The following is a 26722-nucleotide window of genomic DNA, read 5'->3' on the forward strand; positions in this document are numbered from 1 at the left end:
TATTGTAGCAATCAGACTGAAGACTCGAGTGTACGATTGCGTTGGTTTTTACTGCCATTTTAATAATGCATCAGTACAGATGCTCAGAGATTCACAGATTATACCCAACCGGTTCTGTGGGAGGTTTCTGTCACCAGGTGCTTGCTCACATTGGCATCAACTGATTGTTGACGTTTTCACTCTCTTATTGTAGGTTCTTTAACTTACAATATAAACTGCTCTTAGCCTGACTGTTGTTGCATTTTGGCTACAATATAAAATGTAATCGAATTGAATTTTCTTCTGATTTTGACCAGAAGTTCTCCTCCTATAGTTCCACCTACATATAAGTGCTAAATATCACACTTTTCAACTGACCACTTTTGTTTTTTACATCTAAGGACTTTCTGCCTTATTAGGATTAACACACACACACACACACACACACACACACACACACACACACACTGATGAACCAATCTGTGGTTCTGTATCTACTCTGGCATAAGATTGGAGGAACCGGGATTGAACCACCAAACTTCCAACTGGTATTTGACCTGGTCCATCTTCTAAGGCAAAACCGATCCCTACACATGCCCTCAGTACAGCATCTCCATACTAGTCTAAACAAGAAGCAAGTGTGGCCAAGGATCAAACCAGGTCATTATAGACTCCATTCAAAGTCTGCCAATAGATGTCTCCAAGTTCTGCACACTGGAGGAGGTGAATTCTTGTCTTTCCCATAGTTTGACATGAAAGCAGTGTAACAATACCAGCAGTGAGCATATTTCGAAGTAACCGATTGACTTTGCTGCTTAAGGGCTCTAGACAAACTGGTGCCACGATTCAGCACGTGGATCTGTTATTCAACTGGTGATGCTAATCTCTGTCTCCTTTTCTCTGTGTATCCTTGCTAGTGTTGTGTAATCGCTGCTTAAACAGTCATGGTGTGTAGTGATTAGTGACAGCCCACCAGGACGGGCCTTAATGACACACACTGTGTTTACATTACGTTGCATTACCTCCTGGTTCAGCCGGGGGATTATGTTTCTGCTGGGACGATGACTCTATTTATACCCACACGCACACGCACACACACACACACACACACACACACACACACACACACACACACGCACACACACACACACACACACACACACACACACAGTGGGATATTGAGACACATACACTTATGATAGAGAACGTAAAAACCCATTTTGGGCCTTCAACACCTATCCTGTATGTCATGTCCGTGCTACGGATTTGTGTGTGTGTGTGTGACACCACGTTTTGAGCTGTGTAAACTGTTTATTGCATGGAGATGAAAGGCCTCATGAAGCCTGTCTGGGTTGCTGCACAGGCCACAGACACACAACATCGTTCTGCCTCTTTTCTTCCCACCAATAATTACTGATACCCGCTATAGAAGTCTGATTTACATAAAGCGTCACATTTGGATGTGCCGCGCCTTTTATCTTTGGCTCGGAAGCTCTTTCCCTTGTCTGTCTGCTTGTTCTCATTGCCTGTTTTCCCCTCTGCGCTCAGATGCTCACACACACACACACACACACACACCATTTGATTGATCGAAATGTGAGCGGCAGTCCATTTCTCTGATGAGCTTTGAGCAGACGTTGCATGTCAGCACTCCAATCGGTGTGCTTGTCCCAGTGGAAGATAAGGACACTGTACATACATGCATTTATGATATATATGGTGTAATGCGCGTGTGAGAGACAGAAACTGTGACCAATTTGTCATATTTTAGTTGCATTTAGTCTTCAGCAATTGCCTTTTACTCATGTGATACAGCAGATGTTTATTCTGTAGTCATACAGTCAACTTATCCTGAGCTGCTTCCTCTGTAATAACACATTAATTACTCCCTTGTTTGTCTTTCTGTCTCTTCAGCCTGAGGAGCTGACCAACGCCTTGGAGATCAGCAACATCGTATTCACCAGCCTGTTTTCTTTGGAGATGCTGCTGAAGGTTTTGGTGTATGGGCCCTTTGGCTACATCAAAAACCCCTACAATATCTTTGACGGCATAATTGTGGTCATCAGGTGAGGACTCGCTCTCTGGCAACAGGAATGCCCTCAAATAAAACACGTATCCTTTTCTGCACTCGGTTTCTATATTTAAAAGGATGCCACTGGGAACACAAACCCTGCTCAGTGCAGTGAAAACGAATTCAACTCCCACATGAATTCTTCTATTTTTGTACAGATCTCATACGATGTCAGATCTTCAAACAAAATGTAATAAAATACAAAACGCAACCTGACCGAATGAAATGCACAGCCTTCAAATAATGTTTGTTGAAGCAAAAAAAAAGAAAGGAAAAAGAGTCCCTGACATCATTGTGGTGGAATTTTGCAGCCATATCATATCCTGTTAGAGACCAGAGTTCATGTTTGTCTCTGTCAAAAGATCTCTGCCTAGATCAAGACCCAGTTGACCTTTGGGTCTATCTTTTTGTTTTCTTTACCTGTGTTTGGTAACTTTTGTCTACATTGTCCTAAAAGAGGGTTTCAAGGTCATCTGGGTGCATTGTGACAAAATTTAGATGAAAGGTAAAGTTCTTCTTCCTTTACCTGACCACTCCGCAACTGAGTGGGCACAAATGGCTGCCCTTCCCGCAGCCTGATATTTCCAGAGGTCTCTTCCTGTTAAAAGGGAGTTCTTCTTTCCCACTGGCGCCAACTGCTGTCCATAGGGGGCAGTGCGATAATGAGAATTAGAATTTTCTCTCAAATATTTTAAGGCACTTACCTGTCAATAAAAAAGCTCCATTGTTGTGAATTGGTGCTACATGAATTGAATAGAAAAAAAGGTTGCTGTGGTGTGTGCGCCAGTTTAAGAACTAAACAGGAGGTTTCTTATTTCGTTTCGACATGTTGGAAAAGGGAACGTAATCAGCGATGTGATCCAGTTGCTAGTCCGGAGAGACGAGGTTGTGTTGGCTTTATTATTGTTTGCCAATCTCTCAATTTCAGCCCTGTCTTCATATCGAAACATTCATTCTGAATTCCTTTATCCCTGGGAGAAAGAAATCAGAAAGTTTATTTCAGAAAGGGTTTGTTTTCAGTCACGTAAAAGTGCATTTATTTTATTTTATTTTTAAAAAAAGCTGAAATGGAGAGAAAACACTTTTTTTTAAAAAAAAAAAAAAAAGAGAAAAAGAGAATACTGGTGTGCTTGTAGTTCTGGCTATTTTGATGGTTCTGAAAAATGATTGAACGGGATTGGTTGTCATCAGGCCTCGGTGTGTCTAGTCCAGCTGCAGGTTATCAATGTAGAGTCGTAGTTCTTTGGATATATTAATCCAGATTTCTTTTTCTTTGCTTTTTTTGTTTTTTTTTACACAAACCCACTTTGTATTGGGTAACCTTAGTCCTCCTGCACGCAATTATCACTTAATACTTGTATATATAAAACTGTGCATCACAGCATTAAATTAAATTAAATATAAAACAATTTCTTATGTATCAAAAACTAAAGACATTAGTAGAAAATCGAATACATTTTAAAGCACTGTCTGTGAAGATTTTTTATATTTATCAGTAATACCATATTTAGGACTTAGGAAAATATGGGAGTTCTTCCTTTCCACTGTCACCAACTGCTTGTTCATGCAGGTTTGTTTGATTGTTGGGGTTGTCTCTGTATTTTTGTAGGGTTTTTACCTTACAATATAAAGCACCTTGTGGTGACTGTTGTTGAGATATGGTGCTGTATAAATAAAATTAACTGAATTTAATTGAAATTAATTTTATGTACAGCACTAAACTGGAGCTAAGCAAAGGTACAGAATAGTGTCTGGTAATCTCATAGTGGTGCATCAAATCTTTCCTTCACCTGGAGGTGGAGACCAAACCTGAGCTAAAAGAAGACGGAGCTTGTGTCTAAGTACATTTTCACACATAAATTTCAGATCAGTTCAGGAGGATAAAGCTAAGATATTTTCTACAGTTATGTTATGTTGTGTTATGTTATTTTATGTGTTTGTTTACAGGTTTCTCTGCTGATCCAAAGTGGCCAGAAGAATAAATACTTTCATTCACTGATTAAAACAAAAAATCATTTTTAAAGCATTAAAAAAGCAGCACATTTTCACCATTTCATAACTTACTGAAAATGTTATTCTTTGTAGAAAATGATTGTGCAGTGCTAGACCATAATTTGTGTCAGTGTGGTCAGGACCACATCTGGGAACCCGCAGTGTTTAGAGAAAGTGAAAAATTGGGTTTTTGCTCGCCTGACGTGAAGACAGTTCACTGGAATTTGGACCTTACGTGAATTATAAATGTGTTTTTGTCTTTTCTCCGGACAGCGTGTGGGAGATCGTGGGACAGCAGGGTGGGGGTTTGTCGGTGCTGAGGACTTTCCGGCTGATGCGCGTCCTCAAACTGGTCCGCTTCATGCCGGCCTTGCAGAGACAGCTGGTGGTGCTCATGAAGACCATGGACAACGTGGCCACTTTCTGCATGCTCCTCATGCTCTTCATCTTCATCTTCAGGTATTCTTAGGGGGAGAGTGAGTGAGTCAGGCTGAAAAAATATTTATGTTTCAGTCTTCCACTTGTTTAAACAGTAGGGGAGGTAGGCACCACTCTATTTCTCAATTCTAATGGAAGAATAACATCAAAAGGGGAAAAAAGTGTTTCAATCACTGACCGTGGAACTGAAAAGAACAAAGGCGATGAATGAAGGTAAACTGGTAAATCAGTACACGATAACTTCTGTGTGAGAAGCAAGTAGTGTTGAGAGCGACAGGAACAGTGAGATGATTTAATCGGGGGAAAAGACTAAAGTGGTTCCCTCTTTCAATCAGCATTCCATCTTTCTGGCTGGGTAGACTTTGTGGCTGAGCCCAAAAAACCCACTCAATTGTTAAATAAGACACTAAATGCTTCTCTGTGTATTTCAGACCCCCACCTTTATTTAAGAGGGAGTGTTACGACTAAAGGAGCATGTCTCTGTGTGTATCCGAAGAATTTGCTGCTTCATTTCAACAGCTTATTGAGATTTGTGCCCTCACATACACGCATGCACACAGACGTTTCAGTACACAGGCGCGCACACACAAATACACAAAGTTCCAAGGGCCTTGTATATATATGCATAGATAAACAGCTCTTGATTTGAGTGAAGGCTTGCCAAGTTGACGCAGCGGAGGCCTGTTCATTGATCCCTCAGCTCCAGTTGAGCTTCAGTGTCTGTTCCTGAATAAAAGGCAGACTGCGGTGCCGACTCACTGCTGCTTCATAATAATAACACCCCCGCTTAGTTGTTACATGTAGCTTAGCTTTCTTTGTCTTTATCCCCTCTGCCTTTCATAGTGTTGCCTTTGCTTTGCTGTGCCAGTCTACCCATATTTAGCTGTGTCACTGTATATGCGCTACTATACTATTTACTCTTTACTACAGTTCTTCGTGTGGCTGCAGATAGAGCTTTATATGGGTATATGTTTGGAGTTTCTCATTCCACATGTTGTCATGCTACAGCCTTTTTCCAAAATTGATTACATTTATTTTGTTCAACTTAAAATTCTACACACAATTCCAGATAATCACAAAATAAAAAGAGATTGAAATTCTTGCGGATTTATTAAAAATGAAAACAAAAATATAACATGTGCATAGGCATTCACATCCCTTGCTACAGGGATGGTATTAAGCAGATCATGACTGGTGCCTGGTTTCCTCCAAGCAGACATTTTTCACATTGCCATTATGGGGCATTGTGTGTAGAATTTTAAGGCGGAAAATGAATTTAATCCATTTGGAATATAACATGATAGCATATGGAAAAAGTGAAGTGCTGTGAATAGTTTCTGCTCTGTAGTAGAAACATGTATTCCTTTATTTTTTTTCCCTTCAAACAGGGAGTTGACAAAAACTATGACTGCTTTTGCAAACGTTGCTTCCCCCATGTGTCACCATTAAATGAATTATTTACATTTTCTTAACATGAGAATAATCCAGGGAAAACTGATAATCCTAGATAATGGATATCCCAAATCTATTCTGTATGCCATGATTGGTAATCAAACGGTTAACATAAAAAGTGGAGGCAGGAGCAACCAGCTAGCCTGGCTAAGAAAAGAAAATCATGAAAGGATTTTAACGGCTGTGCTGGAAAGCTGAAAGTGGAAGAGGAATAATAATCAGAGGTTCTGACTGAGGCAAAAAGTGTTAAGTGTTGTGGAGCACTGCTCTACTGTGAAGTGATGGGGTGCTATGCAAAACTAAGCTAATCCTAGCTATCGTCTTATGCTTGTAAATGTCTCTTAAACTACTCCTTAAAGTTCCAAAGTAGAGGAAATCAGTCAGCATGTGAGTAATCTTCTGAAAAAATAAATAAATACATGAGGTGTCATTGTTGTGGGTTGTGTCACTCTCCATGGTGCTGAATCCAGTGAAAGCACTTCCATTAGCATTGTTGGTCAAGAGATAGGGTAATAAAGTGAATGCTACCCAATCAGGGGCAGGACTCAGTATGTAATATCACCTCTGCAACTGTCTCAGGTCAGTATATAGTTTTATTTAAGCTTTTGTATGACTGTAGCTCTGTTTATCCTCCGCTTTTTTCTTCTTTTTTTCACAGGCAGCAATAATAATGGGTAAACATGTCATTTCAACAAATAATTTCTGTTTATTTGTGTGGTATCTAAGGGTTTGCTGTGATGTAAACATTTATCCCTCCTTTTCCTGTTTGTTTTTTCCTGTCCCCTCCTCCCTCCCTCCTGGGTCAGTATCCTGGGGATGCATCTGTTTGGTTGTAGGTTTGGGTCAGAGAGAGACGGAGACACTCTACCAGACAGGAAGAACTTTGACTCTCTTCTCTGGGCCATAGTGACTGTCTTCCAGGTGAGCTTGTCTTCTCTTCCCCCTCTTCCCCAGTGCTGTTTAGTGGTGCTCCAGGCTTGTTTATTCCTCACTGCTTGTTTACAGTCACCGTCTTGAAACAATAAAAAATAAGCAGCATGAAGAAATTACAGTATGTATGTTCATCAGCTGCCTGTTTAATCTAACTGTACCTGTCAGAGTGGTCCCTCGAGCAACTAACCTCCAGTAAGATCTCCTTGAGTCTTGGTGATGACTGAACATGCTCCTGTTCAGAGCCTGAAAGACCTCTTCCTCCTCCTGAATAAATAAAATCTATCAACCTCTTCCCCTATGGCCCCGCTAGACCTTTTCTGTCTTCATCATTTTCTTCCAGTCATCTAATTTCCTATTTCTGGCTATCTTCTATAGGTTATGTAGGCTTGTGCTTTGCATTATGTCACCTTAGATTCATGAATTAACCGTAACTGTGGGGGTCCAGCATATATCACTCTCAATATAGTAACCATTTATTATTCACCTGACTGGCTGTAAGATGTATGCATGTTTCTCTGTACAGACCGTTGTACTGATGTGTCCGTTCCCATGGAGAGCTCAAGTGTATCTTCACTGCTTCAATCTGTTGAACAGAATGATGAAAGTTTACATTTTAATGTTGCGTTTTTCTGAAACATTATCCTTCAGCACACAACTTCGTAAATTCAGCAAGTTTTTGCCGTACTCCCGCACTTCACTGAATAAAGATGCAGAGATTTTGTTAAAACCACTTCTTCTATTGCAGCTAAAAGCTCTGCTGTTAGTAGGTGAGCCTTTGAGCTTTGATTAATGGCAAGAATGAGCATCTAATGCATTTCTTTAACTGATCTGTGTTACTACGACCAGGAATTTAAAAAACATAGATAGGGGAGAGAAAAAAAAATCACAGTTACTTAAAATCGGCATATTCTCATAATCAAATATTGCTGCTCTGTCAAGCTGTGAAATCTCACAAGGTGTTCTTTGGTGCTGGTACAGTGGCGCTGATTAAGGACTCTATTTACACACATGAACCTGAGAAAGTACTAATAAAAAAGGGCTATTACTAGTCAAATAAACATATTCTTGGGTCCTAATCAGAGAAAGGCTGAATGCAGTCTAAAGCAGAATTGAGAAAATACTGCTAGTATTTTCAAAATATGTTTTTTTCTGATTAACCAAAGATTTAAGTGTATTTAGACAAGGGTAGTCAGGAAGGAAGGTCAATGAGACACCAACGTCAATAACCAGACAGGGAGCGAACCTTCAAAATAAAACAGGAAGTATACTGAAAGAGAGAGGCACAGACAAAAAAACGCAATGAGACAGGGACAGAGAGAACAAGGAGGCAAAGATAAAGAAAAAAGATAAAACAATACAAAGAAAGAAGAAAACTAAGCATGTATGATGAAAAGCTTTTACACCCTTACAAAGACTTTGAAAAAAGTCCAATATTTTTGCCAGCAGTACACAAACAATCCAGCTACAGCAAACAGGTTTCAACTTCTAATCTTTACTAGTTACCATGTACTGCACGTTACAGTCTACATGAGGCCCAATATGTTGTTTTAAAAAAGGCTTAAATAAGTATCTCATTAACCTTCCAGGGTCTAAATCATCATCAGCTGTAACTCCAACCCTGGGCAATCAGAATATACAACTTTTGTTTTATTAAATTGAGCTCTCAAGTCTACACAATCAGGGAAGAAATAAAATAACCTTTCTGACTGACATGTGTTAACAAGTGTTCAATTTATTTTTCTCAGAAAAGCCATTTAGTTCTCTGCTAAATATAGTTAGTGTTATCACCAATGACAGCTTATACCTTAGAGGATTAACAGGTAAGTTCTTGCAAAAATGCAGCAGAGGGGGAAAAATGTTTGTTTGTCAGCAAAATTTGTCAAAAAATGCCGAGCTGAATTGCACTGATCTTGGTAGGGGCGTGAAGTATGAAGCATTATCAGGACCGGTGAAGACTTAGACCTCACACGGGGAAATTTCTAGAAGAATTGCTTAACAATACTTTTACCTATAAGCGCCTCTCTTACTTTCTCTGCAGATCCTAACACAGGAGGACTGGAACAAGGTGTTATATAACGGCATGGCCTCCACTTCTCCCGTAGCTGCGCTCTACTTCATCGCGCTAATGACCTTTGGCAACTACGTCCTCTTCAACTTGCTTGTTGCCATCTTGGTTGAAGGGTTTCAGGCAGAGGTACAACTAAATTGAAGTTAAATTATTGGGCTGTATCTTGTCACATTGTTTCTCTTTTAAAGCTCTCGATGATTTGATGTACCTTGCTGTCAGATCTGTATTTGTTTATATCTTTATCTACATAGCACAAAAAAAATAAATAAAGGAACACTTTTTAGTCAGTTAAACGTCTGGGACATTGATCTGGTCAGTTAAGTAGCAGACGGGGTGCACTAGAGGGGCAACAATGAGACAACCCCCCCAAACAAGAATGGTTTTACAGATGAAGGCCACAGACATTTTTTTTTACTCCTCATATTTTCTGACTGTTTTTTCTTCATTAGTTTTGCATTTGGCCAGGGTCAGTGTGTGATACTGGACCCTATAGAGGTTGCACAGGTAGTCCAACTCCTCCGGGATGGCACATCAATACGTGCCTATACCAGGTTTTCTGTGTTTCCCAGCACAGTCTCAAGATAATGGAGGAGACTCCAGAAGATAGATAGTTACTCCAGGAGAGCTGGACAGGGCTGTAGAAGGTCCTTAACCCATTAGCAGGACTGGTATCTGCTCCTTTGTGCAAGGAGGAACAGGATGAGCACTGCCAGAGCTCCAGCAGGACACTGGGGTGAATGTCTTTGACCAAACAATCTGAAACAGACTCATGAAGATGGCCTGAGGACCTGCCATCCTCTAGTGGGCCATGTAATCACTGCCCAGGCACCAAGGATCCTGATTGGCATTTGCCATAGAATACCAGGAGTGGCAGGTCCACCACTGGAGCCCTGTGCTTTTCACAGATGAGAGCAGTTCCCCCTTAGAACACTGAATGATATAAAAGAGTCTGGAGAAAAAGTTTGAAGAACATTATGCTGACTGTAAAATCACTCAGCATGGCTGGCTTGGAGATGGATGGCCAATCCATGGAGGGATGCACAGGCCTCTTTAGGTTTGGCAATGTCACCCTGACTACAATCAGCTATCAGGATGAAAACCTTGTATCCATTCTCAGACCCTGATGCAGTGGGTTCTGGGTTTCTCCTGGTGCACAACATAGCTCAGCCTCATGTGGTGAGAGTATGCAGGCAGTTCCTGGAGGATGAAGGAATTGATACCTTTGTCTGGCCTCCACGCTCACCTGAACTAAATCCACTAGAACACCTTTGGGATATTATATTTTGGCCCATGTGATACCACCAGGCTTCACCACAGACTGTCCAGGAACTCAGTGATGCCCTGATCCAGATCTGGGAGGAGACCTCCAAGGACCTGGGAGGCCATAAAAACTACTGACTACCATTTTTGAGTTGCTGCATTGAAGCTTCAGCAGAATGGACTAGCCTGCTGCATTATTTTTTTTTCCATGTTGATTTTTAGGGGGTCTTTGAATTAAGCCCTCTGCAGAATGATAATTTTCATTGGCATCAAAAATTGTGGCATCCTTTCACTTGTAACACATTGCCCAGACCTTATCAGTACAGATATCCAGCATGATTTTGTTCCCCAATGAGATCTGATGTGTTTAACAAAGTGTTTTTTATGTAGTTATTTTGAAGTCTTTGCTTTCATGCTTCATATTTTTCAGTGCAGGACCACATACCTCAACAAAGAACTAATTGTATAAGCATTAACAAAACGTGCCTTTTCTTGCACTCGTTGCAGCGGGTTATGTGAGGACACAGGGTTACGCATAGCAATGCAGTATTTCATTTTTCCTGTCTCCCCTTCGTATTCATCTCCGTTTCTTTCTTTTCTTTGCTGTCAGCCACTTCACCTCCTACGCTTTCCCACTATCTCAGCAGTCATCCTCATTATTGTTCTGCTTATTTGCCAGCGCCATAAAGTACATCATAAGAAAACTATGTCCGCTAGACCAGACTGTGCATCAGCCCACATCACCCAAATCCCCCTGTTTTAAGTTTCATGCTCGGATATGTTCTCGCCCCCCTTCTGAATCTTCCCCCTGCTTATTGCGAGTTGTTTATTGTCATAAAACAAAGGTGATATGTTGTCTGCCACGGTGCTGTGTTTGTGAGCTCAGATAAGCACAAGAGGCAGCTGGGGGGAACAGTCACAGGGCCGCAGGAAGAAAGCAGCTAAAACTCATTGAGAGACCACTCTTCAGGCTTCAGCCAATGTTTTATTTGAGACAGATCGAGTGAGTCAGAGAAAGAAATAGAGGGTGAGAGTAAATCGCACAAGTATCCAGTCTATCCCCACCCAGCTGCTTGTCTCCTCCTCTCTCTCTCGCTCAGCTTTTAAAGGGTGACAACACCTGTGCTTTGATCTCTGACACTCTTTAGCTCTCTGAGAGGACAGAGAATAGATGGTAGGTAGCAGCAAGAAAGGTTGACAGGCTCATACAATATGGATTAATTGGAATGGGCTGCTTTTTCTATTGCACTCACCTGCTATCAAAATATCAAACGCAGTATTATGGTGAATGGAATTCCACAGAGGTTTGGGTGCAAATCACCCAAACTGCTTTGGATGAAAGCTCCGGATGGAGGCCAAGCATAAAGTAAATTAATTTGCCTTGGCGTCTTGAAGTCAGATTGGGAATGATGCATTAATCCATCTATATTTTTGCACTTCCAAAGTTAGCGTTTTAACATCATATCAATAAACTATAGGAGATTTTGCCAAGTGCAAGAGCCTTCTGAGGATTCCCGACCTGCTTTTCTAGTGGAACAATGGTCTAAATTAACTGACGTTCAGTCTGTAGGATGTACTATCAGTACTAGTAAGGCTGGAGCAACTGATAGGACAGCACCAAAGTCAAGGTTTTTCTTGTGAATTTGATCTTGTCTGAACTTTAGTTGCCTACTGGAGTAGACAAAAAATTTTCTGGGGCTTTCAGCTTTGTTGGAAATACAAACCACAATGTGCTAGTTAGCGAAGGTTCTTGGAGTGTTTTGTTGAAACGCTTACTGGCAGAATTGTTAGCCCTCAAGTTAAGTTTTGTGGCCAGAGTGCTGCTATTTTCTGTTAGATTAAGCATTGTAGTTATTTCTTGTCACCACAGCTGTGGCCATGTAAAAAAGACACTGAAATGCAAGAAAAGCGCTAGTGCGAATTAGCATTACTTTTGCTAGCCAGGCTAGCTAGCCTTTGCTTTCCCAGCGGAATAAACGATTACATCTTCTGCACTGCTATCCAAAAGTTTTTTTTTTTTCAGAGTAATGGTTTTGTTTATCAATCCACAAACACTGACTTATGAGTAATCGGAGCATTAAAAGAAAGCAGCTAACTACAAACGACACACAACGTTAGCTTCTACCTGGTGAACAGCAGGTAGAAGCTAGCATTGCTAAATATGCAGCTGTCTCTCTCAGGGAGTGATCGGGACAAAAACAGTTTTTAAAAAAATATATATATACTCACATAAAAACAACATTTGATGACAAACTCTGTACCCTTACTGACGAGTTAAGAAACCTCTCCAGATTGATGAAAGGTAATTTAAAAGATCATACTACTTCAGGATTTGCATTTAAACATTTTTTTTTTAAATTTCCCATAAACGGCTGCTATATCCATTTATGTTAGTAACTATAAGACTGTACCATATGTTGAATGTTTTGGTCATTATCTAATGTCATGTAAGCCTGATACTGTAGATAAGTGCTTATATTTTCTAACACAAAGATAAAACTAATTTGTGCTAATGTCATTTTGGAAATGTGAATAAATATTTACTTAAGTAGAAAAGAAACACAGATTAGAAAAACAACTGCAGGCTCACACAGTACAATGCCCAGCCTACAGCTGTATGAGGAAACCTTTATGCTCTTGTATTCCCCCTCTGCCCTCCTGTATTACTGCAGAGCTGCCGGCGTAATTCTCCCTACCTTCTTTTTTTCAGCTTTACATCCTTTTCTGCAAACACTAAGTTTATTTTTAGTCAGCCAAACTTTCCCTGCGTCAAGGTTGCTAGGTAACGGGCACTTGAATGATGTGAGCAAAGCCAGGAGACATGTACGCCGTTGGTGCCAAGTCACACACACACACACATACAGCCTCATACAAAGAAGTGGAGTACTTCAAATGTCCATATTGCTTTGGAATTAAAGACAGAAGGGACATCTTATCATGCTTATCATTTTTTGTTATCTTAACTCCTTCCTTTACCCCTCACATCACCATACTCATAATCTTCCTGCTCTTTACCAGTGTCCGCCCTCACCATTGTGTCCTTTTGTCAGGTTTTGCCCATGTGTCTGTTTGACAGAATCCAATATCCGCTGCAGAGAATGCAACCAGACCACCTTAGAGAGAGCTTTTAACAGAAGAGAGGGAAAAGTGTTTCTTTCTTTTTATTGCACTTCTCACTGTGACAATAAACATGCATTTGACACCAAAGCACCAACATGCACGGTATGGGCCAGATGCAGAGGAATGTTTCCGTGCCGGTTTCTACTGCACAGTCACGAGTCTGGAGGATTCATGCTTATATGAGGATCATTTTCATATCTGCTTTGTGAGAAAATGATTTCATCACACGAAACATCAGTGGGCTGCCTGGTGGATAAAACACGGCTGTGCATCACCTCTGTCCTGCAGTCCTGACTCCCTGAGCTTTCAGACCGCTGAAATGCACGTGTACGGCTCACGACTGCACACTGCGATCCAGGACAGTTGCTTTGACATGTTCTGTCGCATGGTAAACTGCAAATGTTCCAACATGCTGAATCTTCTCTAACCTTCTCCTTCTGCTCTCGTCTGCTGCTGTGATTCAACCTCTCACCTCCGTGCCTCTTTTCCTGTGTGTGCCTCCCTCTCCTGTCCGGCTGCACCGATCACTTCCGCTAATAGGAAGTGGCCAAGCGGGAGGACTTGCATGCCCAGCTGAGCCTCATTCAGCTGCCTGTTGTTTCAGGGGTATGTACAGCTCTGCAGCTCCACCTTCCCTTCTTCCATTTAGCTGACTGACCGCCCTCTCGCTCCCTTGCATCAGCTCTCCCTCTCCTCCCCTTCCCTCCCTCCCCCAGCCCGTACAGAAACTTTACGGTGATGCCTCTGACCTCTCAACAGCTACACCTTGGAGTTCTGTTGCAGAAGCGCCATTAATGACTGATTGATGAATATCGCCATTCACGCGCCCCTAACGTTTTGCCTACTAAATTAAAAATCCTAATATGTGTAAGTAATAAGAGATGGCTCTAAACACAGCTTGCTCCTAGTGTCTTAAAGGGACATTTTAACCAAATTAGGAAAACTAATTTGCTTTCAAACTTGCCCCCTGGTACCTCCTAGTCGTGCAGAGTAGTTTCAATTTTATTCACAGAAGTTTTGAGATCTTTGCTGCTGCCAATCCAATCCAAGAGAGTACTGAAGTGGGAGCTTTTCCAAGGTTAGAAAGGACATTAAACTCTCTTGGCTAAGTTATGAGTACATAAGATGAGCAACTGTGTTAGAAAATATCTGCTTCTCTGATTGGAAAGCAGCGAATAATTCCCAAGGAGAATGTTAGGAGGAAATCGTTTGTTCAAATGCTGCAAAAGTCTTTGTTCATAGGGCTGAAGTCTGGGCCAATCTAAGGTCAGGTTGAAAAACTACAATAGACTTATACTTTTTTCAAAAAAATCTGTCTTTTTATATTTGACATCCTGGTGCCATGGCTGTCCCGTGTCTCGGTCCCTCCACCGCCCCAGCCTCCACGTGTACGATTCATTCAAGATGGTTTTTTACTCATCACTCCACAATGAACGTATTCCCAGGAAGTGATGAGCTCAGAAACAAAACAAAGAAAACATCTTGAGATTGAAAATTGTGCTGCCTGCAGCATGTATTCAAAGCCATTTCCATAAAAACAGACATAAATATATAAGATTGCCTGCAAGCACCAAGTAAATACAATGAAAAATCAACATCCCTTCTTTCTTTTATCATTATCCATAAAAGTCCTGTAATAAATCGTCAGATAATTATAACTGACCATTTATATTTCACAGTAATTATAAAAAACATCTGCAGACTCTCCTGTTGGCTGTATTTTACACTCAAGCTTAAAAGACCATGGAGCTAGTGGTAGATGGAAAAAAGATGTCTTTCAATAAAGACATTTAAAACGAGCAGTTCAGCATACGTAACAAGTCAGCTAATTCAGTGTCGATTCATCACAGCTACATAAGCTGTGTCTTCCTGAGTGAAGAGCACAGAAAGCCAGTTTTAAGTCATCCAAGTGGCCTTGCGGCAAAAGAGCTCCAATTTGGCTGCCAGACGAGTTGTCACATCATCTAGAAGTTCTCTAACCCTGCATGGTGTCTTTTCTGTTGATACTAAGAGCAGCATCGAGGGGCTGCTGTGTGGAGTATCTGAAAGACAACATAGGCTTTGTTGTGTGTGTTTTCCTACTTTCTTGTCCTACCTTAAGAGCAGACTCCACATCAGAAAGCTCAACTCCCACCAGCCCTCCACCCATTCTGTCTAGCCTCCAGATAAGAACAATCCACCAGCTCAGCCAAAAAATCCCCCCTCCTCTCTGTTCCTGTTTTATCTGGCTGGGCCATGCGGGAGAAACGGGGTGAGTGCTGGCTTTATGGTTGACCCCGGCACTGACAGAGAAATCCAGCCCGACTAAAGGATGAGAGGTAATAAATGGCTTAGGGGAAGAGGATCCAGGTTCTTACACTCAGTGAAATGAATCCTTTAAAAAATCAGATGAGTGTAAGTCTCGTCCTCACGTCCTCTAACTTTGCACACTTGAACACTATTCAAACTGATCCAGGACTTTTTATGTGGTAAGATTGTTCTGAGTCCAATATCATAGCTGGTAAAAATTCAACAGCTTACTAGGGGCAAGTCTGAGGCATGACATGGAGAATTTGGGTGGAGTCTGCTCTCTGGTGTAATGGTCAAATCGGTTATTAGTTTTATGTCCCTCTGTTTCCCTCAAAGAGCTATTAGTACTCCATAGTTTGGTTACATTCTGCATGAGAGAACCCCTTAAACCCTGTAAGGTGATATTTTTTTAACTTAATTATTATTCTGTGAACACAACTTAACTGTATGGAAGCCCGTTTCCGCCACTAAAAAAAAAAAAAAGGATCCATAACTCAAAATTTTGAGTTATTTTCTTGAAATTTCGAGTTATTTTCTCGAAATTTCAAGTTATTATCTCGAAATTTCGAGTTATTATCTCGAAATTTCGACATATTAACTCAAAATTTTGAGAAAAGCAACTCGAAATTTCGAGTTAGCGCTGCCAATCAGTAATCTACGTGAATGACGTCATTTCCATGTTACCCGGAAGCTGAAGCCCTCAGCTACAAATGCTACAGCTAAGCTACCGGTATTACATCCAGTCGTGAATGCACAGATTGCTGAGTGTTTTCAGCCTGGCTTCACAAATGATGTGTTATTAGCTGAATCACATGGTGTTACTATCAGCAAACATACTTTAATTTGTTGGGATCCGTTTTTGAGTGCGCGGTCCTGCGCCATATGCTTCCGGGTAACAAGAAAGCGACCTCATTCACGTATATTTTTGATTGACAGAGCTAACTCGAAATTTTGAGAAAAGTAACTCGAAATTTCGAGTTATTTTCTCGAAATTTCGAGTTATTATCTCGAAATTTCGAGTTATGGATACTAGCTTTTTTTTTTTTTTTAGTGGCGGAAACGGGCTTCCATATAACTGACATGTGCACCAGCATAACAAGTCAATTTCAATTGATTTGAAAGGAAAAGTCAGTTTATCATTCAATTTGATTGGCTTTCTGGCAGTGATATTTTTTTCTTTAAAGTCTTTGCTGGCTTTTCACTGTCATTTTTCTTTCAGTGCCTTCCTGTGACTGGCTTGCTCCTTGGAGTTATCATGCCAAGTTTTGGATGAATTTCCATGCTATAAATTTTTGGTACAGACATTAATAAACTGCACTAATTTGAATGAGTAAATCTTAAAAAAAAAAAAGGCAGGTGACATAATCAGAAAGAAGTCAAAGAACCCAAAACAGGAAGTATGACTGAGAAGGGAATGGGTGAAATTAGAAAGACAAAGAAGCACAGAAAAGAAAACAAATAGAACTGAAACACTGCAAATACATAACAAAAACTACAAACCATGACAAAAATACCTTGTGCAAAAATCACATAAAAGTCTGCATTATGAAACAGGTGGGTTGGTCAGTTATACACAAGACTTCCATCCAGCAGAGGGAAGTTCAGTGAATCAGCTTTTAGTTCGTGCAGCTGACGGATCAGCGAGCTTGGTCCGTCCATTATCCATCCAACCCTCTGTTCACAAGAATCTCTGCTTCTCCTAGAGTTTTGGTCAAAACGTACACACAGTGATCAACTAACGGGTCTTCGCTCAAATTTTACTCAAGGCCTTGGTCATGTTTGCTATTTATGGGCACTTTAATATTTTCACAATACTCATAACACCTCGTTGAATATTGGTCTGATTTGAGTCAAGCAGCAATCACCTAACAGGTTTTCGCCATAGACAGTATAAAAGATGGAGGTAGCTACCGTTATGTCAGCCATTACCCGAGATGAGTGTTTCCAACTTCACTATCTGCACTACTGTGACAACAAGCAGTGGTTCTGGCTGCTCAACCACATGCTAATGACTGATGATTGACAGCACATTTGCCAATGAGCGTGCATGTTCATTTTGAGACATGGTGTGGCCAAGATTTACAAAAAAAGACTTGATTTTTTAATCAGTATGACCCAGAATAAGTGGCTGAGCAGTAAAGCAGAAAAGTGCTTACACAAGATCCATCATTTAGGACCAGAAGTCTTTTTGCAACCACAGCATTCAGCATTTGGTGACCTGAGATAGAATGCATGGTTGTTTCTCTGGTGGATCATGAACCTGATGAGCTATTATGTTTGTTTTTTCTTTTGACTTTATGTTGAGTCATTGTTTGGTCACCATGCTTTTTCACAAAGTAATGTTTACTTCTGTTTCCTGTCTAACTGGTGGACTGACCACTTAGAAAATATAAATTGGCTGAAAATATAAATACTGATTGCAAAAAAATATTTGAGGAGGAAATATCTCAATTAAAATTAATAATAGAAAAACAATTGACCTGAATTCTCAGCTAAATTTGTAGATGTTAGCATTTAGTTTAAGGATTTTAATTACAAACTTGTTAAAATAAATGTGGTTTTCAACAGGCTGCCAATAAAAAAACAGACTTTTAAAGTCATGCATAACATAAATATACTTTTTTAAATTACTTTTATTTCACTAGCTTATTCTTCCATAGATGTGAGTAGTGTTTTGGTGTTACAGGACAGTATACATAGGCAACGGCAAATCTGATTCTGTGTGATGTACAGCTGTGGTAGGCTACAAATTTTGTGGACACGTGCACACACACAAACACACACATACGCGTAAACAATTACTCCACTTCCTCCTATCAACAGCCACCCTCCGTTTCCCATTTACACCCTTTTTGAAGCAACATAATTGAGATCTCCCGTGTGCTGCCGGTGTCTATTATTGTCCGGCTATCAGCAGCAGACCTGGTCTGGCCCATCTCCTGCTCCCACCACCGTGCCCAAATTGGGGTGGCAGAGTGTAAACAACCTATCCAAACAACCAATTTCAGGACCAGGGATTTCCCTCGAGTCCACCCCCCCCCCCCCACCCCCCCGCTTTGGTTTAAAGCTTTTATTCCCCTTTTCTTATCCCCAATGAAACCTTCATTGTGTAATTCTTGGTTAGAATACCAGATGCACAGACGGCACCAACATGCCAAAAGAGCACAGCCAAGAATTAAACCTGCAATCAGCCAGTTGCTAAGTAATAGCGTTAGCTATTTTAATGAAAATTTAAACATTTTCAAAATTTTCTATCTACAGGATCCAGATAGATGACAATCTGAAGATTAGCATTGTCCAGATCTTGCTCTTTTGACACGTGTAGGGAGGACTGCCCTTTTTAAGTTACTCTGTCTGTATTGACCTGCTAGTGCCACCTGTAGATAAATCAAAGGTCATGCTGCTGCAACACAGTGATTAGATCAGACTAATGTTGCTCTTCAAGTAATGTTTGCTGCTGTAAAAACAAGTAACATTTGGATGGCATTTTTAGGTTATTACATAACAAAACTATTGAAGTACCTGCCGTATAGGAATATGCTAGAAAGATGGCACATAACAGAAAATTAGTACATGGAAGACAACATATTTCACTGTAAAGCACCAGAATGATCTGTATGATATGTTCCAGGAGAAATCAAAGCAAATGTTCCATCAGAGCTCACCAAGATCTTTTAGAGTTATTTTTCTATAGTCTCACTCTTTCATCTCTGGAGGGTGATGAAATCATACAAGATTAAAGCCTGAGGATCAGTGCAAAACAAAACAGGAAAAACTTGCAAAGATGCATCTTGCTGACCTCACTGTGTTTTCTGCCAGTAACAAAATTTATGTCTATCCATGCCTTCTAGATATCTTCTATTTGATTTTATATGCAAACCTGGCCTCTAAATGAAATGGGAGGGTATTTAATCACACATACTTTGCACTGTTTGATTCAGTTCTTCGCATTGAGAAATGTTGCACCTGTGCAGTGTAGGAGTCGTGGATAATAATAATGGATTGGATTTATATAGTGCTTTTCAAGGCACCCAAAGCGCTTTACAATGCCACTATTCATTCACTCTCACATTCACACACTGGTGGAGGCAAGCTACGGTTGTAGCCACAGCTGCCCTGGGGCAGACTGACAGAAGCGAGGCTGCCATATCGCCCCAGAGGGGCCTACTGGTGTTGGCCCCTCTGGCCAACACCAGTAGGCGGTAGGGTAAAGTGTCTTGCCCAACGACACAACGACAAGGACAGAGAGCCCGGGGATCAAACCGGCAACCTTCCGGTTACAGATACGCTTCCCAACCCCCTGAGCCACGGTCGCCCCAAATGTTGATGTTTCTGTCAATGCGTAAACTGCTGAGCTTTTTTCTTTAAATGCTGCGGTCGATTCCTTTAGGTCATCTTTTCGTTTTTGTGCCTTGGAAAGCAGACATTTCTCTTTACCTGGACCTGCCAGGTCTGCTCATTTACTTCTACCTTAAAGCCAATACAACAAAACCCTTGGCTTCCCTTTTTCTGTGAGTAAACATCTAGACACTCTGCCATATTGACCTCTACACTGAACAGAGACTGCAGGTACAAGCTCCTACCTTAAAACTGCTCGCCAAGAACAGAAGCCAAGACCAGTAGCACACGTACTTCTTACCTGTGAGATACACAGAGAGAAGATAATACTGCACACTGCGCACACACCATCTTTTAGTGCTGACGGTCCACTGGCTTTGTCCAATCACAGCTGTCCCTTCTGATTGATTGCATGTGGTTTGATGAGCCCTGCGGGAAACAAGCTCCTGCAGTGGTTAAAACAGATTTTTTTTTCTTTTGTAAATTTATGTGTGGTGATAAATTGTTGTGGGTGTTGGCTCTGTGTTTGGTTTAGCGGTACGTCTGTGTGTTGGTGGATGTGTGACAATTTGTCTGCGGTTTAACGCTTCTGTTCAGACATTTTTCGAGAGCAGTGCTAAACAAATGTTAGCCTCGGTCTCTTTGCTCTAAAAAACAAAACTACTGGTTCATACAAGGCAAAATATTCATATTCAGACCAACTAATCAGAACAGTTTAGCATCAAACTCTGAACGAAAAGGCTTTAAGGCAGGACTTAGTAACCGACAGAAGTCACTTGTATCAAAATTACAAGATGTTATCTTTAGAAGGTCAGAAATGGCCAAAATGTAGGAAGATCCTTAAAACTAATTATTAAAAAACAAAAAATAACAAAAACAGTAGATGTGCTAGATTTCTGTTTCACTGGAATTAGGTTGGAGGGACTTTTTTATGAAGGAGTATTGGGCCACCTTAAAAAAAAAGGATTCTTTTCATTATTATTGTTCATTTAAGAATAAAGTGGAAATACTACGTTGAGAAATACTATTTTAAAGCCCATTTTTAATCTTTACATTTTGAAGTCAATACGTGGAAATTAAATTTGTGTCGTTTCAAGTCATGACCACTATACCCACTATAAAAGGTCTTCTGTAGATGAGTTACCCATATGGAAAAGATATATATAAATCTTATAAAGTTTGTATCTGTCTTGTGTAAAACAAGAGTGAAAACAGATATAAGATCCCTTTAAAAATTATATAAATAAAACTTGTATGTTTTGGATAAGATAAGATAAGATAACCTTTATTAGTCCCACACGTGGGAAATTTGTTTTGTCACAGCAGGAAGTGGACAGTGCAAAAGTTATGACGCAAAAATTAGAATACAATAAGAATAAATACAGTACACAGCTGTACAGAATAGAATAAAATAATATACTATATACAGTAGAATAAAATAGAATAAAAATATACAATAAGATAAAAATAGAATACGAATACTATATACAACTGAGTAAAAATACAACGATGCCAGAAAGGATTATTGCACTTAGTGTTATTGCATATGTATGGATGTGTGTGTTTGTTCAGTTAAAGTCTTTGTTGTGGAGTCTGACAGCAGTGGGGAGGAAAGACCTGCGAAATCTCTCCGTCCCACACCGTGGGTGCCGCAGTCTCCCACTGAAGGAGCTGCTCAGTGCTGTCACAGTCTGCTGCATGGGGTGGGAGACGTTGTCCAACAGGGATGACAGCTTAGCCGCCATTCTCCTGTCACTCACCACCTCCACTGGGTCCAGAGGGATACTTACTAAAACAATATATGAAAGTAATGAGAAAGTGGCCACTTTCATGAGTAAATCATATAAGCCTTATATGATTCACTATATGAAGTAGGCCACATCTTATGCAAGTCTTTTAGAAGTCTTTACTATTGCTTTTCCATATGGGTAAGTACAGTTAGGTATGAGGATGGTGAAAGCTGCATGTGGTCAGAAGGAAAAACTACACAAACCTGGAAGAGTTGGAAGAGCTAGCCGGATTACGCAAAAAGAAATAGCTGGCAATGGACAGATGCAAGGATATCAATGGTTACACTCTTGTGCAGTAAAGAGGGGTATGGTTTATTACAGCAATAACAGGCCAGCTGATCAAGTTGTTTTGTTAACTCATCTACACAAGTCATTTTGTAGAGCAGTGTTTCCCAACCACTCTCTATGTGCCGCGAAAAATGATCAGGTGTGCCGTGGAAGATTATCTGGTTTCACCTGATTAGTACTCGGAGCACCAGCGTGAGTAACGGGCAGAACAATTACATTCTCTACCACTAGAGGGCAGTACAACTACCTGCTGTAATGAAATGGGTTGCCAACTGCCAGTAAAACACCAAGAAGAAATTACATAATAGTCATGCTGTGAGTGAGAAAACGCAGCGCGTAATAGCAATAGATAAATATTTGAAAAGAAAAAGTAAACAATCTGACCTGGGTCCTGGAGAAAAATTCCAACCCAGATGAAGGCCGCAGTACGAGTAGTGTTCAGAAAAAAGCAAAAAAAGCTATACTGGGGACAAACTGAACCAATTCTGCTATACCTGGTGCGTGGGGGAAAAATGATCAATATGCTATTTGTGACATTTTTGTTTGGTGGTGTGCCGTGTGATTTTTCTAATGTGAAATATGTGCCGTGGCTCCAAAAGTTTGGGAAACACTGCTGTACAGAGTATACCAGCTGAAGCACTTGTTAGTTGAAACAAAAAGTTTAATGTCAAAATTTTGACTTTATTCTCAAAATATTCAATAATATTGAAACCCCACCATTTTGTTCCCTACTACTCCGTTGTCCATAACAGTTAATGAGAATGTAAAACAATAACGTAACAGTTTGCAAACTGGACCCTTGAAATTAAATACAGAAACATTACTTACTACTATTACTTTGTAACACCCTATAAACTACTGAAGTCAAGGTCAAGCCTTAAATGTAATTTTTAACATCTTGTTTTTTTGCTCTACTCAGTAAATGTAGACAGACATCCTGGGTCTACTTAAAAGGCTTGCAGCTGGGTTCTTTATAACTTGAAGGTGACTGAGGTGTTCACAATATCGCTTACCTTAAAACTAATTGCTACGATTTCTTGCAACTGGTCACCTTCTCCTTTGAAAAAAACTAGTAGACTGACTTGATCAGTTGATTGACTTGATCAGCCAGCACCCAATAACAAAAGCTTCTGTAAGGTTGAAGGAGCAATTCAGACATGAAAAAAAAAATCATGTTTTGATCAAATCATTGTTTGACTTTGGGTCTAACAGGAAGGTACAAGTGGCAGATAACCCAAATCTATGAATAATATGTTTTAGAGGAAGAATGGAAAACGATAATGTTCCAAACTGGACCCTTGAAATAAAATAAAGAAGGATTACTTACTGTTCTGACTTTTACTACTACTACTTCTAACCTATGATAGCTGCCTGGCGTTTAACACAGATATTAAAGTAAAAAGCTAATAAAACAATGACAGTTTTATCCTGTTTTTTGAAGTGGCTATTCACCTGGGTAAAGCCAAAGCCATTATCGGTTAACGCTAGTAGGACCACTGCAGAAGTTTCCATCCATCCATTCATTGTCATAACCACTTATTCAAAAATAGGGTTGCAGTGCAGCAGATGGCAACAGTTGGGGTAAACCCTGGAAAGGTTGTCAGTCCATCACTGGGTTAACGCGTAGATGGAGAACCATTCATCCCCACGCTGACACCTAGGGTTAATTTAGAATCATAAGTTAAACTAAAATCCATGTGACTGGACTGTGAGAGGAAGTCACTGTACCCAGTAGGTGCATAAATTCTATCGTGATATGTTGATATCTGTTTTTAGAAATTACTGCTACTGTAACTACCACATATCTTCAGCTTCACGTTTCTTTCTGCGAGACAACAAATGAAGCACTCTAGATGCAGGAACGTGATGAGCAAGGTAACAACAGAAGACTGCAGTAGCCCTTGACTCTCTTAACGTATTTTCCCCATCCTTTAGAGTTTAAGGGAGATAGGTCTGGGGTACAAAATAGTAGATTTAACTGCAGAATTAAATGCAAATTGGTCTCTCAAAGATAGCATACCCAACACTCCCGCAGTAAACAAATACGATGTGCAATATATCCATTCCTCCTTTGTTTCTTTCCAATACTCATGGGAAGTATCAGGAAAGTAATTTGTTAGTTCAAAAGGAGGTGCATGGTGATTAGGTCCTGAGGCTTTTTTGCACACAGTTTATTCACTTTGCTACCACAGAGGTCTGACTCACTGGGTCGGCATTCTATTAATCCAGCATCCACCTGGCACCCTCACACATATTAATGGAGTCTTTGGGCTCTGGTGTAGCGCAACAAATACAAACAGGGACGCTGAGGTTCAACTGCAGCGGATTTGTAAATAGGAAGCAGCATGTGGCAGAGGCTAGAAGAGAGTAATTATAGGAGCTCGTGAAAAGTCGGTGAAAGACAAAGGACAACTTCAAAGACTGTAAATGAAGAATGATGGAGAACAAAAGAAGACCAAATCTCTTCGGCTGTTCTGATAAAAGTCAAACTGTTTTAGTGACTTATAGAGATGCTACAGTGGAGTATGTTTTATGGAATTTTGCGTATTTGTATGTACTTGTGAAAACCGTAGAACCAGCAACCACACTGAAGCTCTTAGCTGTTAATGAGTCACAGCAACGCCAAAGTTTTGAACTCATATTCGGGCCAGGTTCTCCTAAAGACAAAAAAAGCTTCATGTTACTGTTTAACTTTCAGTTTTTCAGTGTGGTTTCTCTTTGAACTCTATCACTTCTCCTTGCATGGCAACGCTTTACTCCAATGACCTTCCCCACCTGTTACCTGTGAGCGCCCGTCTCCGGGAGCATGAAGACCACACCCACACCCACCTGCTTACAAAGAGAGGTTGCTTCTACTGACTGATCCGCAGTCAGGTCTGAACCAGAACTGACGTTAAGCAGAAAGTAGAGGTAGCTGAGCAGCAATCTGTGTTTAGAGGCAACATCAACCCACCTGCTTTCTCTTAAATCTTGCAAAAATCCCCCCAGATAATTTCACAGATGTTTTTTTTTTTTTTTTCTGTAACACTTTTTATGTGTGCTTTTTTTGTGTGCCAAGGGTGATGCTTCTAAATCATGCTCAGAGATTGATTCCTTTGCACGAAGCATGGAGGACGTCAACGGCAGCAAGAAGGATTTATCGGCCTCTGCAGGTGAGGCATGTCCATCTGCTGTTCATACAGCATGTACATAGACTACATATATTGATTTTAGCTCAACGGGAACAATTCAGTTCAAGCCTGTGGGATTCATTTAAAGCCCCTATTACGAACATTTGTTTAAACACCCGCCATCTGTGTTTGCATTTTCCCCTCTCCTATCTTTGCTAGACTCCTGTGGATTGCACACTGTTGCAATTCTTTAAAAATTGCACGTAAAAGTTTGTGATACAGCAGTAAGTTAGGCCTCAGGCATTTAAAAAGTACCCTGTGAAAACATTCCTCAGGCTTCTGTAGTCTGTAACCTCCTATTGTCATTCTCTTCTCCCGCTTCCGACCACTCTCGGTGGGCACGTGCCCGGCTATCTCTCTACACAACATCAAGTCGGCAGAGTGGCCTCATTCATAATTCCTCATACCATCCCCTCTAATAAGTGTTGGCAAAGACTGAAAATATGTATAGAGTACAACTCCCAGATGTACTGTATCATCTCCCCTTCAGCCCCTTCAAATGCTCTGTGTAAAACTGCTTACTTAGCTGGAAGAGCCTAACATCTTCTAGGCCTCGGATAAAGTTTCGAAGACGGAGGAATTAGCGTTATTAAAATTGCATTCCCCTGCACGTCATGCATTTGTGTTGCTGCCAAACATAATATTCTCTCCTACGCATCCCATAAGATTAATGCCCTCTTGAAATATTCATGTTGCTCAATAACAGTAAGAGGCATATATTTGTTGTTTTTTATAGTCACTGTATGACTGAGGGTGTACCACATTTTCCCTTATTCCTGCTTTTTCTCATGTCTTTATTCAGTTTATCAATTTCACCACTGTAAAGTGTTGTTTTTGTCCTCTTTTTTCATTCACTTTTCTTCCACTAGTAGTGCCTGCAAATGGTCATGTGGACCTGAAGTCTAACCTGACTCCACCGCTAATTACCCACACTGCTGCCACCCCCATGCCCGTACCAAAGTTGCCCGTGGGAGGTGAATCCAACCCGGGTTATGAGACTCGTCGAGGCAGCAGCAGTTCTGTAGACCCAGCCTGCTATGAGAAATCACCGGTTTGTGTATTTATTTAATATTCTCATGTACAAACAAAAGGGCATGCCAATTTTCATGTAATAACCATGGACTGTATTTAAAACATGGATGTAGCTACTTTGACATCACCCTTTGGCTTGTGGACTGCTATTTAGAAACATAGTTTAAGTAGCTAGCCAGTGCTAAGAACTTAACATTTGATTGTTGGGTTTCTCTGTATTAGTGTACAGTCTTTACCTTACAATATTAACCTACTGCTGACTGTTGTTGTGATTTGGCACAAAGCTAATGAAACTGAATTTATTTAAATTGACTCAAAACTATACTATGTACTTGTTAAAAGCTAGTTGGCTTGGTCAGCAACATGCTAGACTTTGTTACTAGCTAGCAAAAAAAAAAGGCAACATCAATGCCCCCAGTATGTTGCTTGAAGGCATAATTTAGCTATACACACTAGCCCCGATTTTTGTGCCAGTGTTAAAACATGCTCATTAAAAGTCTAT

At 40.5% G+C, this 26722-nt stretch overlaps 1 protein-coding gene across 3 annotated transcripts in view; it reads left to right on the forward strand.

Moving 5' to 3' along the window:
- The window catches only part of cacna1g (calcium channel, voltage-dependent, T type, alpha 1G subunit), a 213366-nt gene that overhangs the window by 101107 nt on the left and 85537 nt on the right, over positions 1-26722 (forward strand). The window contains exons 9-15 of one of the 3 annotated variants that reach the window (XM_085283808.1): positions 1894-2045; positions 4316-4501; positions 6739-6853; positions 8904-9059; positions 13854-13919; positions 25077-25170; positions 26058-26239. In XM_085283808.1, the coding sequence (XP_085139934.1) occupies positions 1894-2045; positions 4316-4501; positions 6739-6853; positions 8904-9059; positions 13854-13919; positions 25077-25170; positions 26058-26239 (951 nt within the window). The remainder of the gene's footprint in view (positions 1-1893; positions 2046-4315; positions 4502-6738; positions 6854-8903; positions 9060-13853; positions 13920-25076; positions 25171-26057; positions 26240-26722) is intronic. The other 2 variants (XM_085283809.1, XM_085283810.1) reach the window with 2 other exon arrangements.

The sequence above is a fragment of the Mchenga conophoros genome, linkage group LG8 (assembly GCF_057382185.1).
Source record: "Mchenga conophoros isolate Kocher_MC1m ecotype Shallow Benthic linkage group LG8, M_conophoros_male_GT1.1, whole genome shotgun sequence".
In the NCBI taxonomy this organism is placed as follows: Eukaryota; Metazoa; Chordata; class Actinopteri; order Cichliformes; family Cichlidae; genus Mchenga; species Mchenga conophoros.